At 39.0% G+C, this 20781-nt stretch overlaps 1 protein-coding gene across 1 annotated transcript in view; it reads right to left on the reverse strand.

Moving 5' to 3' along the window:
- Positions 1-8374: 8374 nt before the first annotated feature.
- irs4b (insulin receptor substrate 4b) overlaps positions 8375-20781 on the reverse strand; it is a 30391-nt gene continuing 17984 nt past the window's right edge. The window contains exon 2 of the mRNA XM_061961124.2: positions 8375-9115. Coding sequence (XP_061817108.2) covers positions 9111-9115 — 5 coding nt within the window. The 3' untranslated portion in view covers positions 8375-9110. The remainder of the gene's footprint in view (positions 9116-20781) is intronic.

Genomic DNA, 20781 nt, shown 5'->3' on the forward strand with positions numbered 1-20781 from the left:
GTTATGCTGATGACACCCAACTCTACATGCCCCTAAAGCTGACCAACACGCCGGATTGTAGTCAGCTGGAGGCGTGTCTGAATGAAATTAAACAATGGATGTCCGCTAACTTTTTGCAACTCAACGCTAAGAAAACGGAAATGCTGATTATTGGTCCTGCTAGACACTGACACCTATTTAATAATACCACCTTAACATTTGACAACCAAACAATTACACAAAGCGACTCGGTAAAGAATCTGGGTATTATCTTCGACCCAACTCTCTCGTTTGAGTCACACATCAAGAGTGTTACTAAAACGGCCTTCTTTCATCTCCGTAATATCGCTAAAATGTGTTCCATTTTATCCACTAGCGACGCTGAGATCATTATTCATGCGTTTGTTACGTCTCGTCTTGATTACTGTAACGTATTATTTTCGGGTCTCCCTATGTCTAGCATTAAAAGATCACATTTGGTACAAAATCCGGCTGCTAGACTTTAGACTATACCTATACATGTACATATATACCTACATATATACCTATACTGGCTTCATGTGCACTTAAGATGCAAGTTTAAGGTTTTACTACTTAGGTGTAAAATACTACACGGTCTAGCTCCATCCTATCTTGCCGATTGTATTGTACCATATGTCCCGGCCAGAAATCTGCGTTCTAAGAACTCCGGCTTATTAGTGATTCCCAGAGCCCCAAAAAAGTGTTTTCTATTCGGGCTCCAGAACTATGGAATGCCCTCCCGGTAACAGTTAGAGATGCTACCTCAGTAGAAGCATTTAAGTCCCATCTTAAAACTCATTTGTATACTCTAGCCTTTAAATAGACCCCCTTTTTTAGACCAGTTGATCTGCTGTCTCTCTTTTCTGCTCCACCCGTCTCTCCTGCATGGATAGATTATCAGGTGACTACAGATCAGCCTTCGCGGATGATGCCGCTAGCTGTTCCAAGTCGGGACCCAGGATGGACCACTCGTCTTTTCATCAGTTGGTAACGTGTCTGCGCTGCTGACTTGTCCCCATTCAAGCTGAGCCCCTGCTGGTCTCCCAATTGACTGGACTTTTAACCTAATTCGGGACCCGGGGTGACCACTCCTTAAAACTGTATCCATTGCATCGATCACCCAGGGGTTGGGGGATCCCAACATCTGCGCTCCCTTCAAAAGTTCCTCACTGATATATATATATATATATATATATATATATATATATATATATATATATATATATATATATATATATATATATATATATATACATACACATATATATGTGTATATATATATATATATATATATACACATATATATGTGTGTATATATATATATATATATATATATATATATATATATATATATATATATATATATACATATATATGTGTATATATATATATATATATATATATATATATATATATATGTATGTGTGGGAAAAAAATCACAAGACTATTTCATCTCTACAGGCCTGTTTCATGAGGGGGGGTACCCTCAATCATCAGGAGATTAATCAGATGTATATATATGTATATATATACACATATATGTGAATATATACACATATATGTGTGTATATATATATACACACATATATATACATATATATATATATATATATATACACATATATATGTATATATATTAGAGATGCGCGGATAGGCAATTATTTCATCCGCAACCGCATCAGAAAGTCGTCAACCATCCGCAATCCACCCGATCTAACATTTGATCAGAACCGCATCCGCCCGCACCCGCCCGTTGTTATATATCTAATATAGACAATGCAAGGCATTAGTGAGGTTATAAAGCTTTTGCCTGTTAAAGAAAGGAGACTGATCCAATGCAGCACAGACATTCGCGTGCCACGCTGTCACGACCCAGACGCACACCAGTGCGCAATCATATGGGAGCCGCGCTGAGCGCACCTCCAAGCGCGTCTCGCTGCCGGCGACGGCCGGGTATGGTCCCGACGCTCCAGCGCCATCCATTTTCAGGGCTAGTTGATTCGGCAGGTGGGTTGTTACACACTCCTTAGCGGGTTCCAACTTCCATGGCCACCGTACTGCTGTCTATATCAACCAGGGTGAGCCCCACCCCTTTCGTGAGCGCACTGCGCGCGGAGTGACCCCTGTTACGCGCCCCCGGCAACAGGGGTGGCGGGCAGGTAAGCTGCGCGGGCGGAGCGCACGGAGTGACCCCTGTTACGAGCCCCCGGCCACGGGGGTGGCGGGCAGGTAAGCTGCTTACCTGCTGCGCGTGACGCCGGCCGCGGCGAAGGCGGACGAGGCGGGGTGTCGGTGCGGTGGGCGCGGTGGTGACCCTGGACGTGCGTCGGGCCCTTCTCGCGGATCGCCTCAGCTACGGCTCCCGGTGGGGCCCTCTCGGGGGAAGGGGCCTCGGTCCCGGACCCCGGCGAGGCGTCCCTTCTCCGCTCCGTAAAACTGTCCATCTCTTTTTTTTTTTTTCTTCTGTTGTGGCATATGCTGCAGGTGCCTGCTCGTTTTTCGTATGTGGGTAACAACATTTAACTATGTATATATATTTCCGAATTGGTTTAACTGCCACCCGCCTGAATCTATCTAAAATCTAATTTTTTTTTATTTCAACCACCCGACCCGACCCGACCTGCGGATAAAATCTAATTTTTTTAAATTTCATCCGCCCGATCCGCATATAATCCGCGGTTGTGCCCGCAAACCGCGCATCTCTAATATATATATATACACACACATATATATGTATATATATATACACACATATATATATATATACACATATATATGTATATATATATATATATACATATACATATATGTATACCAGTGACGTGCGGTGAGGTTGATGGCTGGTGAGGCACTGACTTCATCACAGTCAGATTTACAAACATATGAACCCTAAAGAGTATCTTATTCACCATTTGATTGGCAGCAGTTAACGGGTTATGTTTAAAAGCTCATACCAGCATTCTTCCCTGCTTGGCACTCAGCATCAAGGGTTGGAATTGGGGGTTCAATCACCAAAAATGATTCCCGGGCGCGGCGCCGCTGCTGCCCACTGCTCCCCTCACCTCCCAGGGGGTGATCAAGGGGATGGGTCAAATGCAGAGGACAAATTTCATTACACCTAGTGTGTGTGTGACAATCATTGGTACTTTAATTTAACTTTAACTTTACACATACAAACTGTAGCACACAAAAAAGCACATTTAATAAAAAAACGTTATTATGGTCTTACCTTTACTTAGAAATTAAGTCCATGCGCCGCAACTAAAGCCCTCACTTAAACTTTCCACGTGCAAGATTGAATCTATTTAAAAAAGTGTAACCGAGGGTTTATAAATGTCGCCTATACTGTATGAAACTACAAAATAACAAACACGGAGGCTCCAGTTTACACGAGGACCACTTTATTTACCTTCTTTCAAAAACCTTCGCAACGTGACATCACTTCCGCTCTTAGCGCCTTCAAAATAAGAGCTCAAGGCATATACTGTATAACAGCGCATAACAGGAACTTAACATCACAAAGAGGAAAGCCCATGAAAATAGGTTACAAAAGTTATTTAATAAGAAGCCAAAAAGTGCAAAAACAATAATGTTCGTGTTGGAGGAGTTGTGAATTAGGTACACCTGCAGTCTGCAGGTGTATCTAATGTTGTGTCCCTGCAGTCATTCACAACTCCTCCAACACCAACATTATTGTTTTTGCACTTTTTGGCTTTTTATGAATTAAAAAAAAAAAAATAGATTCAATCTTGCACGTGGAAAGTTTAAGTGTGGGCTTTAGTTGATATAACAATTCTACGGCGGGGGTGCAGGAGGCGAGCCTCAGCCAGTGCGTCTTTTGCAGCCGTTTTATGATCGCTCAGCACAAGAAATTCTTTACACACATACAGTTGTTGACAAAATACACTGTACATTATATACCTCAGCTAACTAAACTATGGAAATGTATAATATAATTCATATAGCAATACGGTCTCACTGCACAGCAGGCCAGCAGTTAGCCGAGTCATTGCGCAATCCATGTTGCGGCACTGAGTGACGTGCCTCAACTGGCTGCTGTTCACCGCACCGTCTCTTCTCAGTATTTGAACGGCAAATGTGAAAATTCAGCGATTTTGAATAAAAATAATCTAAAACTGGTGAAGTTAAATGGAAAATAACTTTATAGTATAATCACTGGATACATATAACAATAAAAAAATTGTTTTTTCTTTTTACATTTTTTGTCACCTCTAGTGACTGCACGTCACTGATATATATATATATATATATATATATACACACACATATGTGTATATATACACACATATATATGTGTATATATATATATAAATACACATATATATGTGAATATATACACATATATGTGTGTGTATATATATACACACACATATATATACACACATATATATGTATATACATATATATGTATATATGTACTCACATATATATGTATATATATACACATATATATGTATATATACACACATATATATGTATATATATACACACACACATATGGATATATATATACACATATATGTATATATATATACACATATGTATATATATACACACACACACATATATATATATATATGTGTGTGTGTATATATATACATATGTGTATATATATACATATATGTGTATATATATATATCCATATATGTGTGTGTGTATATATATACACACACACACATATATATATACATATATATGTGTATATGTATATATACACACATATATATGTATATATATATATATATACATACATATGTATATATATACACATATATATGTATATATATACACATATACATATATATGTATATATACACACATATATATGTATATATATATACACACACACATATATGGATATATATATACACATATATGTATATATATATACACATATATGTGTATATATATATATATATATATATATATACACACACACACATATATATATTTTCCATAACATTTCCCTGGGGGAGACCCACATGTCTGACAGAAGGATAGTGCACAGTTTTATGAATATGTATCATTAAATGCATATTTTAGATAGATAGTACTTATATTCCTTCAGGAGAGTTCCCTTAGGAAAATTAAAAATGTATGAAAGTATAGATAATGACAGACAAGAGCGCAGTTACATGAACACTTTTTATTGCAATAGCTCTATCGAAAGCACAGTTTTGATAAATATAAACACTATGCCGATGCTCAAATGGCTTCCGAGATCTCCTGTCAACACCGCATTCCCTCTGTAAGGAAGCGAAGAAAATTAAAACTGGGAGGCGGCAATTATAAAATGGAAAAAAGAAAAGAAAAAGAAAAAAGCCACAACTTTTTTTCTTATTTACAGGAGGATTCAAGCGTTTTCCTGTTTTCCCCTCCAAAATAGGAGGACCAACGCCGCTGCAGAATAACGCGCACACCAAGGAAGGACACCTCCACACTACTGAAATCTAGCCTGTGAAGCTACAGCAATGAACAGCATTCAAGTGGGAGAACACAGGTGGCCTGATGGGAGGCCCTCTCCGTCACCGCGGTTACCACTGACGGCAACTTGAACAGTACTACACAGCAGCAAAGGAACTGTAATATAGTTTAAAAAAATAAACATGAATCTTCTTCATACAAATAACTGCAAAACGCCTAAAAAAAAACACTACGCTTGAATTGCTTCAAACAACAAAAGAAGAGCGCGTAGGGGGGAGGAAAGGGGACAACGCGCAGCTTGCATAAGGGAGTCCTCTCTGCCTAAATAACGTAACACTTTTTTTTTTTTTAACGCATGACTTTTAACATCAGCACACATGTGAAACATAAATCGGAGCCAGTTTGAAATTCTTTGGACGCCATGTTGAAAATAAGTCAATAAGTAAGTGGGCATGCTTACAAAAAGACAACATTGCATCATAAAGGAAAACACAGGAAGTAAGATTAATACTTTCGGGACTGTTTGTCAAAAAGGATTGTTAGGCAAGACACACACAGACACACACACACACACAGACACACACACACACACACACACACACACACACACACACACACACACACACACACACACACACACACACACACACACACACACACACACACACACACACACACACACACACACACACGAGGGAAATACGGAGAGCCACAAAATTAAATCGAATGATCCCCGTGGGATAGAATGGTCAGTCAGAAAATGTTGAATACGGACTGGATTGTTCGCCAACATGTGAGAATGAAAAGGCCGCGGGTTTTGCCTGCCGCTGGGTTTGATCCCTGTGTGTGTTCTTGTATTTCTACCCTTCTTGAGACACCAACAAGGAAAAGTACCTTCCATATGAGGACCGTTGAACAAGTTAGGACCGATATCATTGTCCCAATACGGAAAACCATTGCATCTAATAGAGAATGTCTCATTTGCACCCCTGGTGGTGAAATCTATCAAAATTCGGGTGGGAGGAGGGATTTTTCAAATTGACTGTCGGTCTGATCAACATATGAAATAACAAGTGTGTGTAAAAAAATTGAAATGCGTCTCCTTTGGCCAAAATTAATTAAAAAAAAAATGTATAGAGTCATACTGTAAAAACGAAGTAAATAATGATTAAAAATCACAAAAAATAAATAATAAAATTAAATTAAATACCGTAATTTTCGGACTGTAAGTTGCAGTTATTTTCATAGTTTGGCCGGGGGTGCGACTTATACTCAGGAGCGACTTCTGTGTGAAATTATTAACACATTACCGTTATTATTTAGCTCATTCACGTAAGAGACTAGACGTGTAAGATTTCATGGGATTTAGCGATTAGGAGTGACCGATTGTTTGGTAAACGTATAGCATGTTCTATATGAATATGTCTATTCTTGGTGTTGGGTTTTATCAAATAAATTTCCCCCAAAAATGCGACTTATATATGTTTTTTTCCTTCTTTATTATGCATTTTCGGCCGGTGCGACTTATACTCCGGAGCGACTTATACTCCGAAAAATACGGTAAAAGCTTACCTTTTTAATACTTGCACAGTATGTACGGTATATATTACTAATGTTGTAAATACAAATCTTTATATATCTAGAAAGGGTGGTCCTAAAGAGGTAGGCATTTTTTCCAAGGTCTCAAGAAGGTAACAAATACAAGAACGTGTGTGTGTGTGCCTGCAAGAGGACAAGTATGTCCACCTGCAGCTGCAACTCGGGTTACTGGAAACCTCTTTACGTCACTCGGAGGTGCTGATTAACACCCAGGCATGTGTATGCATGTGTGCGTCACCAGCTGTGCTAAATACTCCCGAAACGGGGGCGCCACAAGACCCCGACATGTGTCTTTGTGGCACGTCGATTAACTGTTGCGTTGTCGCCTGGACTGTACCGTACGTCGTGTGAGGTGAAATGGATAAAAAAAATCAACTTAGAAAAGGCAAGGCTCTGTCATTTAGTTCAGCCTAGCGTCGTGTCATGAAAGAAATGTACCGGAACTTTTCGAACCTTAAATAAATATAAAATATGTGAACATACGTACCAAATGAAGAGTGCGCGTCCGAGAGAATAAAAAACAAAATGATATATATAGTTATGTATGTGTATGTGCATATGATTAATCACAAAAAATGCTTGCATTAATCATGTATAAACGCAGATTAATCACGCCATTTTCTTTGACTGTACCCGCTCCTCGACATTAACCGTGGACGCTGACCTGAACGGCGGCGTGGCCCGTAACACGATCAGTGATGACGTCGATGCATACGTCAGTTCGGAGAGGAGTGAAATTTCACTCCAAAATACACGTCCACTTGGACTTTAGACAAACGTTTTGAGCAAATAAACGGTGTGCATTCAAGTAAACATTGAATAAAACATTCCTGGTTGACATTCTGTTAATAAAATTGCATTTGTGTCAAAGTTTTTTAAGTTAATTTAAATAATGCAAGCAAGTCATTTAGTGTGTGATTAATAGCGATTAACCAAAAGTGTGATTAATCTGGTTTGAAAAAAAAATGTTGGGACAGCTCTGTGTGTGTATATAATATATATATATATATATATATATATACAGTACAAGCCAAACATTTGGACACACCTCCTCATTGAATGCGTTTTCTTTATTTCCATTTGTCAGTGAAGGCATCAAAACTATGAATGAACACATGTGGAGTTATGTACTTAACAAAAAAAGGTCAAACAATTGAAAACATGTTGTATATTGTAGTTTCTTCAAAATAGCCACCCTTTGCTCTGATTATTGCTTTGCACACTCTTGGCATTCTCTCCATGAGCTTCCAAGCACACCTGTGAAGTGAAAACCCTTTCAGGTGACTACCTCTTGAAGCTCATCGAGAGAATGCCAAGAGTGTGCAAAGCAGTATTCAGAGCAAAGGGTGGCTATTTTGAAGAAACTAGAATATAAAACATGTTTTCAATTACCGGCATTTCACCTTTTTTTTGTTAAATACATAACTCCACATGTGTTCATTCATAGTTGTGATGCCTTCAGTGACAATCTACAATGTAAATAGTCATGAAAATAAAGAAAACGCATTGAGGAGAAGGTGTGTCCAAATGTTTGGCCTGTACTGTATATATATATATATATATATACACACACACACGCACACACACACACACACACACACACACAGTATATATGCATATACAGTTAGACACGCATTCTTTACAACTTTCTCCACAAGGTAATAACTGAAGTACCATAGCGAAGACAGAAGGGGTAGAAAAACAACAAAAGACTCAAATAAAAATGAATATTTTAGGTGCAAACGTAAAAAGACTGTACCGTAACGCCTCCCTTTTTAACACCGCATGAAGAAGTGGAACTGCCTGCTAATACGTTGGCTCACCAGGCAGGGCAGCAGCACTTTGCCAGAAAGAAGATCATTTGTTTTCAACATGTAAAAAAAAAAGTGAAGATTTTGCATATAAAACACAAGAAAAATAAATGAGTGTTTAAAAAAAAAACCCACAGCAACAGTGTTGTTTTGTCTCTCGTTTAAGTTGATGTGAAGGTCAGAGGTCATCTGCGAGTGGGTGGATGGCGATGAAGGTCACACGGTGGAAGTTGTCAAGCGGGTGGAAGGTGGCGCTCAGTCTGAGAGGAGACACAAAAGCATGTTAGTCACACAGCTCAAGTTGAAAGGAAAAAAGACTCCATTACCCACAAGCCCCTTGTGGTCCTACAGCCACACACCACCTTTGTTTGTGGAAGATAACTCTCCTCCTCCTCGACAACATACACCCCATTTCCAACTTTGTTGCCTGCGCTATTATTTTTCAGACATGTACACCGTGTGTGCTGTCATTAAACCACAAAGTTTGACTTGAAATTTCTCACACGGCTCACTGCTCGCTACATAACATACAACGTAACTGTGTGTGTGCGCGCTTCATGCGTGTATTCAAGATTATGATTTGGACAACACTGAAAAAAAATAAATAAATAAAGGCTATGAATATCAAACCGGTACTGACAACTAGGGATGATGTTTGATAAGAAATTATCGAGTTTGAGCCTATTATCGAATCCTCTTATCGAACCGATTCCTTATCGAATCTCTTATCCAGTCCAGATAGGTTGTTGTATATGGAAAAAAACACAAAATATTTGGTTTAACAAAAGCTCACTTTTATTATATAAGAAAAAAATAAAAACTAATAAATAAATAAATATTGACTGTTACCCCCCTAAAAAAAATAAAATAAAATAAAAAAATATTGACTGTTGTTACCCAAAGTATATTAAGTGGGATTTTTCAGAAAAACAAATATATACAGTAACACAAAAACAACCTGTCTCTGTGATCACTATAGGTGTATAAATAATAATATAGTGTTGAATAAAATCTGTCCCTTGGGCACAAAACTGAAAATAATACAGCTCTCCAAAAAGTGCACTTCTGCTGCTATTTGACATAACTGTTTGTTATGATGCTTTGACATTTTTGCACTTTATTTCTTTATTGAAAGGAAATTCTATGAAGAGAAAAGTTGTTTGCAAATGTGGTTACAATGCTAAAAAATGAAAAGTTAAAGCGAAAAAAAGAAATACACTTCATTGAGTTAACATTATTTCTTTATCGGGGGAAAGATGTGATGTTATGAGCTAGGGAATATAAGAACTACACTACCCAGCATGCAACGGGAGTGACGAGCATGCACGGTAGCCCCGAAAAGTGTTGTTGCACGTCGCCACAATGAGGTTATGAGCACGCTGTGAAAGTAAACGTCAAGAACTCAGCCAACATGCCTCGTCTGCATTATTTATAATTAGACAGACAACACATATACAGTGTGATTTTGTTTTGTTTACAAGTAAAGAAAAACAAAAGTTAAAAAAGGGAGATGTTGTATACCGTATTTTCCGCACTATAAGGCGCACCTAAAAACCACAAATTTTCTCAAAAGCTGACAGTGCGCCTTATAACCCGGTGCGCTTTATATATGGATAAATATTAAGATTCATTTTCATAAAGTTTCGGTCTCGCAACTTCGGTAAACAGCCGCCATCTTTTTTCCCGGTAGAACAGGAAGCGCTTCTTCTTCTACGCAAGCAACCGCCAAGGTAAGCACCCGCCCCCATAGAACAGGAAGCGCTTCTTCTTCTACTGTAAGCAACCACCCGCCCGCGTAGAAGAAGAAAAAGCGCGCGGATATACCGTACGTTTCATTTCCTTTGTGTGTTTACATCTGTAAAGACCACAAAATGGCTCCTACCAAGTGAGAGGGATCCGGTTCATGAAAAGACGCAATCTCTCCATCCGCACACGGATTACTATTTCACAGCAACTGATATTCCTGTGAACCGCACTGTGGATACAACGGGAGCACGTACGGTGAATATTCGCACCACAGGGAATGAGAAGTCATCCTTCACTGTGGTTCTAGCTTGCCATGCTAATGGCCAGAAACTTCCACCCATGGTGATATTCAAAAGGAAGACCTTGCCAAAAGAGACCTTTCCAGCCGGCGTCATCATAAAAGCTAACTCGAAGGGATGGATGAAGAAAAGATGAGCGAGTGGTTAAGGTAAGTTTAAGTTTACGCGAAGAGGCCGGGTGGCTTTTTTCAGCAGCTCCGTCCATGTTGATATACGATTCCATGACTGTTTTTTTGACATTCCTTTAGCGCAGTTAGATGCGGCTTACAACACGGGGCGGCTTATGGGTGGACAAAGTTTTGAAATATGCCGTTCATTGAAGGCGCGGCTTATAACCCAGGGCACCTTATGGTGCGGAAAATACGGTATATATATATATATATATATATATATATATATATATATATATGTATGTGCTGCGGTTGCTTTAAGAACGTTGCGACAGCTGCCGTAAAGGAGGTGCGTTGCTAGCCTGGTTGCTATGTTTCCGGTTGGTCGTAAAAGTGTTCGTCATGTGTTTGTACCCTGCTCAAATCTCTCAGAAAAGCTATTCATTGGATTATACCTTTTGTTTTGAACTTTATTACACCTAGAAGCGCTTTTTCCAGTCCATTTTTTTCCTGCTTTCCCTATCTGCGCCTAATGACTGAGCTACGTGACGTCATTTCTTGTGATGTCCCACGGGGCATTTCTGGTCGGGATGGGATTCGTTCTCAGGGATTCGAATAAAGAACCAACTCTTTTTCTTTCTTTAGTGGTCTCGATAACGGGTACCGGTTCTCAAAAAGAGATTCGAGTCCGAGGACTCGGTTCTTTTCTTCTCAAACAATCGGGAAAATCGGTTTCGAGTATCATCCCTACTGACAACTGTGCCGACACAGTGTGGAGCCACTCCCATAAACTACCAATAGTCACCTGCATTATAGATGGAAAGATAGTACTTTATTGATTCCTTCAGGAGGGTTCCCTCAGGAATTATTATTATGGCAAATAAACTGTATTTGTTAGTATCTTAAGTAACGTTATCACTGGAGGACGAGGCTAAATTTGTTAGACACCGAGAGCAAGCCAGGAGCAGGCATGCTAATAGCTAAACTAACCGCTAAGCTAGATTGAAACAACATCAAGAAATAAGTGCTCAGTAAAGTTTAAGAAGTGTAGATGAAACCACGTTACAGCAGAAAGTAAGCAGTTATTAACAGGGTATAAACATATACAAACCCCGTTTCCATATGAGTTGGGAAATTGTGTTGGATGTAAATATAAACGGAATACATCCATCCATCCATTTTCTACCGCTTATTCCCTTCGGGGTCGCGGGGGGCGCTGGAGCCTATCTCAGCTACAATCGGGCGGAATGCAGGGTACACCCTGGACAAGTCGCCACCTCATCACAGGGCTAACACAGATAGACAGACAACATTCACGCTCACATTCACACACTAGGGCCAATTTAGTGTTGCCAATCAACCTATCCAATTATTTGCAAATCATTTTCAACCCATATTCAGTTGAATATGCTACAAAGACAACATATTTGATGTTCAAATTGATAAACAATTTTTGTGTGCAAATAATCATTAACTTTAGAGTTTGATGCCAGCAACACGTGACAAAGAAGTTGGGAAAGATGGCAATAAATACTGATAAAGTTGAGGAATGCTCATCAAACACTTATTTGGAACATCCCACAGGTGAACAGGCAAATTGGGAACAGGTGGGTGCCATGATTGGGTATAAAAGTAGATTCCATGAAATGCTCAGTCTTTCACAAACAAGGATGGGGCGAGGGTCACCACTTTGTCAACAAATGCGTGAGCAAATTGTTGAACAGTTTAAGAAAAACCTTTCTCAACCAGCTATTGCAAGGAATTTAGGGATTTCACCATCTACGGTCCGTAATATCATCAAAAGGTTCAGAGAATCTGGAGAAATCACTGCACGTAAGCAGCTAAGCCCGTGACCTTCGATCCCTCAGGCTGTACTGCATCAACAAGCGACATCAGTGTGTAAAGGATATCACCACATGGGCTCAGGAACACTTCAGAAACCCACTGTCAGTAACTACAGTTTGTCGCTACATCTGTAAGTGCAAGTTAAAACTCTCCTATGCAAGGCGAAAACCGTTTATCAACAACACCCAGAAACGCGGTCGGCTTCGCTGGGCCTGAGGTCATCTAAGATGGACTGATACAAATTGGAAAAGTGTTCTGTGGTCTGACGAGTCCACATTTCAAATTGTTTTTGGAAAATGTGGACGTCGTGTCCTCCGGACCAAAGAGGAAAAGAATCATCCGGATTGTTATAGGCGCAAAGTTGAAAAGCCAGCATCTGTGATGGTACGGGGGTGTATTCGTGCTCAAGACATGGGTAACTTACACATCTGTGAAGGCGCCATTAATGCTGAAAGGTACATACAAGTTTTGGAGCAACATATATTGCCATCCAAGCAACGCCCCTGCTTATTTCAGCAAGACAGTGCCAAGCCACGTGTTACATCAACGTGGCTTCATAGTAAAAGAGTGCGGTACTAGACTGGCCTGCCTGTAGTCCAGACCTGTCTCCCATTGAAAACGTGTGGCGCATTATGAAGCCTAAAATACCACAACGGAGACCCCCGGACTGTTGAACATCTTAAGCTGTACATCAAGCAAGAATGGGAAATAATTCCACCTGAGAAGCTTAAAAAATGCGTCTCCTCAGTTCCCAAACGTTTACTGAGTGTTGTTAAAAGGAAAGGCCATGTAACACAGTGGTGAACATGCCCTTTCCCAACTACTTTGGCACGTGTTGCAGCAATGGAATTCTAAGTTAATGATTATTTGCACAAAAAAAAATTAGGTTTATGAGTTTGAACATCAAATATCTTGTCTTTGTAGTGCATTCAATTGAATATGGGTTGAAAAGGATTTGCAAATCATTGTATTCAGTTTATATTTACATCCAACACAATTTCCCAACTCATATGGAAACGGGGTTTGTAGATTCATTAGAATCTAGACTTTTCTAATCAAGTACGACTTCAAAAACACAATTGGCTCTCCAAGTACCACCATAATGACCAACATGAAAATACGGTAGCGTAGTAGGCCCGAGTATTTATTAAAACAAAGCAGAGGTTTTATTTAACAAGCATATTTTATATTTATGGCCACATTGCACACAGTTTGAACAGTAACACTGTGTTTAAATATAGGAAAATAAAACACTGGACTTTAATTAAGTGATTTGTATGGCGTACCACTCGTGGTACACGTACCAGTCTGAACAACTGTTGGTGTGTCAGCATAGTCACAGTCAGTCCTTGACATGTAAGAGGGCGGATTGATCCATAAATCGGTGGTGTCAACACCAAGGGTATTATCATTGTATGATCGATACTAAAATGATATACCGGTAGGTCGATATTTTTATTTTCTAAATCTTTTATATTTTTTTAATGTTGGCAAACTTGGAGAATATTAAGGAGGACTTTGAGGGCAAAAAAACTAATGATTTTAAATGAGTAGTTTTGTTATTGTGTGACTTTACAATTGTATGTAACAACGTAAAATAAGGAACTAAATATTGTGTTAATTTTTTTCAACTGTCAATAGCACCCACCATAAACACATTTAAACATTTATGAGATTGGTATCAGTATTGGGCCATGTCACTCATGGAATCGGCAGCAAAAAACCCTGACTTACAACTTTTTATTGTGCCTTCAATTAGCTTGACTAATATCATTACAATAATGTGCTAATGTAACAATTCAAAAAATGTTTAAAAAAGAAAAAAATGAGGAAGAAATTTGCAATTTTACAATAATTACGTCCAATTTTTCTGGTGTAATAAGTCATCTTGTGACTTTGAACTGAGGTTTTGCATTAAAAATGTAATATTCCATGAATAAAGTTGTACTGTGGAAAAAAACCCTTCATTTGTTCAAATAATTTATGTCCACATTTAGACCTGCCAACCTTGGCGGATGTCAAAACAATCTGTTTGGTCAATGAATCAACACGTCCACTGGACTTCAGACTTCCACAAGCCAGCAGTCAGGCAGCTGCGTTATTTCACTGAGAGTGCGACTTTTGTGCAACAACAACGTGAGCAAGGCGCCACAATGGGGACCTTTTGACAGGCGGCGCTGCTGGAATGCTGGACAGAACACCCTTGGGAGGCAGCGGGACAGTTGGTGGCGTGTGGTCATCATTGGCATTATACACTCAATTAATATGCGCCTGGGACCAATCCAGACTTGACTCCAAATACCAACAAATGCCTAATATTCTAAAAATATTCTAAACCAATCAAATCTATCCTAAAGTGAAATCCAGGGCAATGGCTTAGGTCTGATGGTATGAATTCACAAGTTTAGGGTCTCGTAGGTTTCCACATTTTAGACTTTTTAGACTATAACCGATAAAAGTTTAGGACCACTTCACATCCATACTGTCAAAAAAATAGAACAAGATGAAGGAAAATCAGAGGCCAAGAATGGAATCTAAAGACCGTATTTTACGGACCATAGGGCGCACCGGATTATAAAGCGTACCGCCGATAAATGGTCTATATTTAAAAAAAAAAAAATCCTTTTTCATATATAAAAGGCACCAGATTATGGGACGCATTAAAGGAGTTATATATAAATATATATTTTTCTAAATGGAAAACACTTCCTTGTGGTCTACATACAGTCGTGGTCAAAAGTTTACATACACTTGTAAAGAACATAATGTCATGGCCGTCTTGCGTTTCCAATCATTTCTACAACTCTTATTTTTTGTGATAGTGTGATTGGAGCACATACTTGTTGGTCACAAAAAACATTCATGAAGTTTGGTTCTTTTATGAATTTATTATGGGTCTACTGAAAATGTGACCAAATCTGCTGGGTCAAAAGTATACATACAGCAATGTTAATATTTGGTTACATGTCCCTACGCAAGTTTCACTGCAATAAGGTGCACACACACATATACATAAATACATTATATATATACATAAATACATTATATATATATATATATATATATAAATAAATGTGGGCAGCACGGTGGAGAGGGGTTAGTGCGTCTGCCTCACAATACGAAGGTCCTGAGTAGTCGTGAGTTCAATCCCGGCCTCGGGATCTTTCTGTGTGGAGTTTGCATGTTCTCCCCGTGACTGCGTGGGTTCCCTCCGGGTACTCCGGCAACCTCCCACCTCCAAAGACATGCACCTGGGGATAGGTTGATTGGCAACACTAAATTGGCCCTAGTGTGTGAATGTGAGTGTGAATGTTGTCTGTCTATCAGTGTTGGCTCTGCAATGAGGTGGCGACTTGTCCAGGGTGTACCCCGCCTTCCGCCCGATTGTAGCTGAGATAGGCTCCAGCACCCCCCGCGACCCCGAAGGGAATAAGCGGTAGAAAATGGATGGATGGATGGATGGATACAGGTTAAATGTAATTTAGAAAAAGTTGCAATGTTGACTAATAAAACAGAGCTGTTTTTTTTCTTTCAAACTGTCCTTGCTCAAAACATAATATTGAACCAAAATCAATGTTATTATGAAGTATTGACCTATTCAAGGTTCAGATTACTTCACATCAAATATTCCACTAAGAAAAATATTTTTAGTGGAAGATTTTGCAAATTTGGTAAATAAATAACCCCAAAATTTATATTTTGTTGTTTTCTTACTGTACCAAAAATGAACCGAACCGTGACCTCTAAACCGAGGTATGTACCGAACCAAAATTTTTGTGTACCATTACACCCCTAATATATATACACACACATATATATATATATATATGCATGTACCGTATTTCCTTGAATTGCCGCTGGGTATATATTATCCGCATGTCTCGTTTTACCGCCGGGTCAAACTCGTTTCGCAAAAAAATTAGCGCATGCTTAGAATTACTGCTGGGTCAAACTTGTTTCGCAAAATAATTGGCATATGCCTTGTTTTACCGCCGGGTCAAACTCGTCATGTCACGAGTGACACTTCACCTTTCAAGCCATCATTTTCCAAAATGGAGGAGGCTAATTTCAATAATTTAAAATCGCATAAAGGGAAGAAGATAAAGAGCTATTCAGTAGGATTTAAGGTCTAAGCTATTGAATATGCTAAAAAGAACAGTAAAAATGTTTTATTAATATAGATGCGTGTGTCAAATATGAGTCATTAAATGACTCCCGCCTCATGGTGGTAGAGGGCGCTTGTCATCCCAGGAATCATTCTTGCAACTACTCGGCTGCAGAAGAAGTGACAACAGTTTTCTAAACTGGACTTTCAATCGAAGCAGGAGGTAATAATTAAAGGAAGATCTCCATCGAGACAGAGAGACTTTTAAAACTGAAGAAAGATAAGGAAGACTTCTATAAACAAGTTATCGATTCTTTTGTTCAGAAGGAGCGGCGCATGGACTTAATTTATAAGTAAAGGTAAGACCATAATAACGTTTTTTTTTTAATTAAATGTGCTTTTCATGATGGTATCCTTACATCACACTCAAATTTATAAGCGCAGGCCTAAATTTACCGCATGCCTTTGGTAAGGGCCGGAGTGAGAAGAGGTTTTAAATTATTTACCGCCTGGCGCTAATTCAACGAAATACGGTATATATACGCACATATACATACACGTATATATACACACACATATACGTGTACATATATATATATATATATATATATATATATACATACACACACACACACACACACACACACACACACACACACACACACACACACACACACACACACATATATATATATATATATATATAGATACACATATATATATATATATATATATACACACATATATATGCATGTATATATACACACATATATATGCATGTATATATACACACACGTATATATACATACATATACATACACGTATATATACATACATTAAATACACGTGTATAGATACACACATACATACACGTGTATATATACACACATACATACACGTATGTATACACACATATACATACACGTATATATACACACATATACATACACGTATACATACATATATATATACACACACATATATATGCATGTATATATACACACACATACATACACGTATATATACATACATATACATACACGCATTTATACATACATTTATACATACATATACATACACGTATATATACACACATACATACACCTATATATACATACATATACATACATACACGTATTTACCGATCGATCTACGTTCCCATCCTCACCTATGGTCATGAGCTTTGGGTTATGACCGAAAGGACAAGATCACGGGTACAAGCGGCCGAAATGAGTTTCCTCCGCCGGGTGGCAGGGCTCTCCCTTAGAGATAGGGTGAGAACCTCTGTCATCCGGGGGGAGCTCAAAGTAAAGCCGCTGCTCCTCCACATCGAGAGGAGCCAGATGAGGTGGTTCGGACGTCTGGTCAGGATGCCACCCGATCGCCTCCCTCGGGAGGTGTTTAGGGCACGTCCGATCGGTAGGAGGCCACGGGGAAGACCCAGGACACGTTGGGAAGACTATGTCTCCCGGCTGGCCTGGGAACGCCTCGGGATCCCCCGGGAAGAGCTGGACAAAGTGGCTGGGGAAAGGGAAGTCTGGGCTACCCTGCTTAGGCTGCTGCCCCCGCGACCCGACCTCGGATAAGCGGAAGAAGATGGATGGATGGATGGACATACACGTATATATACACATATACATACAACTATATATACACATATACATACACGTATATATACACACATACATACACGTATATATACACACATATATATAGACATACATACATACATACATGTATATATATATATATATATATATATATATATATATATATATATATATATATATATATATATATATATATATATATATATATATATATACACACACATGTATATATATATATATATATATATATATATATATATATATATATATATATATACATACAAACATATATATAGACATACAAACCCCGTTTCCATATGAGTTGGGAAATTGTGTTAGATGTAAATATAAACGGAATACAATGATTTGCAAATCATTTTCAACCCATATTCAGTTGAATATGCTACAAAGACAACATATTTGATGTTCAAACTGATAAACATTTTTTTTTTTTTTTACAAATAATCATTAACTTTAGAATTTGATGCCAGCAACACGTGACAAAGAAGTTGGGAAAGGTGGCAATAAATACTGATAAAGTTGAGGAATGCTCATCAAACACTTATTTGGAACATCCCACAGGTGTGCAGGCTAATTGGGAACAGGTGGGTGCCATGATTGGGTATAAAAACAGCTTCCCAAAAAATGCTCAGTCTTTCACAAGAAAGGATGGGGCGAGGTACACCCCTTTGTCCACAACTGCGTGAGCAAATAGTCAAACAGTTTAAGAACAACGTTTCTCAAAGTGCAATTGCAAGAAATTTAGGGATTTCAACATCTACGGTCCATAATATCATCGAAAGGTTCAGAGAATCTGGAGAAATCACTCCACGTAAGCGGCATGGCCGGAAACCAACATTGAATGACTGTGACCTTCGATCCCTCAGACGGCACTGTATCAAAAACCAACATCAATCTCTAAAGGATATCACCAAATGGGCACTGGAACACTTCAGAAAACCACTGTCACTAAATACAGTTTGTCGCTACATCTGTAAGTGCAAGTTAAAGCCTACTATGCAAAGCGAAAGCCATTTATCAACAACATCCAGAAACGCCGCCGGCTTCTCTGGGCCCGAGATCATCTAAGATGGACTCATGCAAAGTGGAAAAGTGTTCTGTGGTCTGACGAGTCCACATTTCAAATTGTTTTTGGAAATATTCGACGTATCATCCGGACCAAAGGGGAAGCGAACCATCCACACTGTTATCGACGCAAAGTTCAAAAGCCAGCATCTGTGATGGTATGGGGGTGCATTAGTGCCCAAGGCATGGGTAACTTACACATCTGTGAAGGCACCATTAATGCTGAAAAGTACATACAGGTTTTGGAACAACATATGCTGCCATCTAAGCGCCGTCTTTTTCATGGACGCCCCTGCTTATTTCAGCAAGACAATGCCAAGCCACATTCAGCACGTGTTACAACAGCGTGGCTTCGTAAAAATAGAGTGCGGGTACTTTCCTGGCCCGCCTGCAGTGCAGACCTGTCTCCCATCAAAAATGTGTGGCGCATTATGAAGCGTAAAATACGACAGCGGAGACCCCGGACTGTTGAACGACTGAAGCTCTACATAAAACAAGAATGGGAAAGAATTCCACTTTCAAAGCTTCAACAATTAGTTTCCTCAGTTCCCAATTGTTGATTGAGTATTGTTAAAAGAAAAGGTGATGTAACACAGTGGTGAACATGCCCTTTCCCAACTACTTTGGCACGTGTTGCAGCCATGAAATTCTAAGTTAATTATTATTTGCAAAAAAAAAATAAAGTTTATGAGTTTGAACATCAAATATCTTGTCTTTGTAGTGCATTCAATTGAATATGGGTTGAAAAGGATTTGCAAATCATTGTATTCCGTTTATATTTACATCTAACACAATTTCCCAACTTATATGGAAAAGGGGTTTGTACATATATACAGACATACCAGTGACGTGCGGTGAGGTTCATGGCTGGTGAGGCACTGACTTCATCACAGTCAGATTTACAAACATATGAACCCTAAAGAGTATCTTATTCACCATTTGATTGGCAGCAGTTAACGGGTTGTGTTTAAAAGCTCATACCAGCATTCTTCCCTGCTTGGCACTCAGCATCAAGGGTTGTAATTGGGGGTTAAATCACCAAAAATGATTCCCGGGCGCGGTGTCACTGCTGCCCACTGCGCCCCTCACCTCCCAGGGGGTGATCAAGGGGATGGGTCAAATGCA

This window comes from Nerophis lumbriciformis, linkage group LG05 (genome assembly GCF_033978685.3).
Source record: "Nerophis lumbriciformis linkage group LG05, RoL_Nlum_v2.1, whole genome shotgun sequence".
NCBI classification, from domain to species: Eukaryota; Metazoa; Chordata; class Actinopteri; order Syngnathiformes; family Syngnathidae; genus Nerophis; species Nerophis lumbriciformis.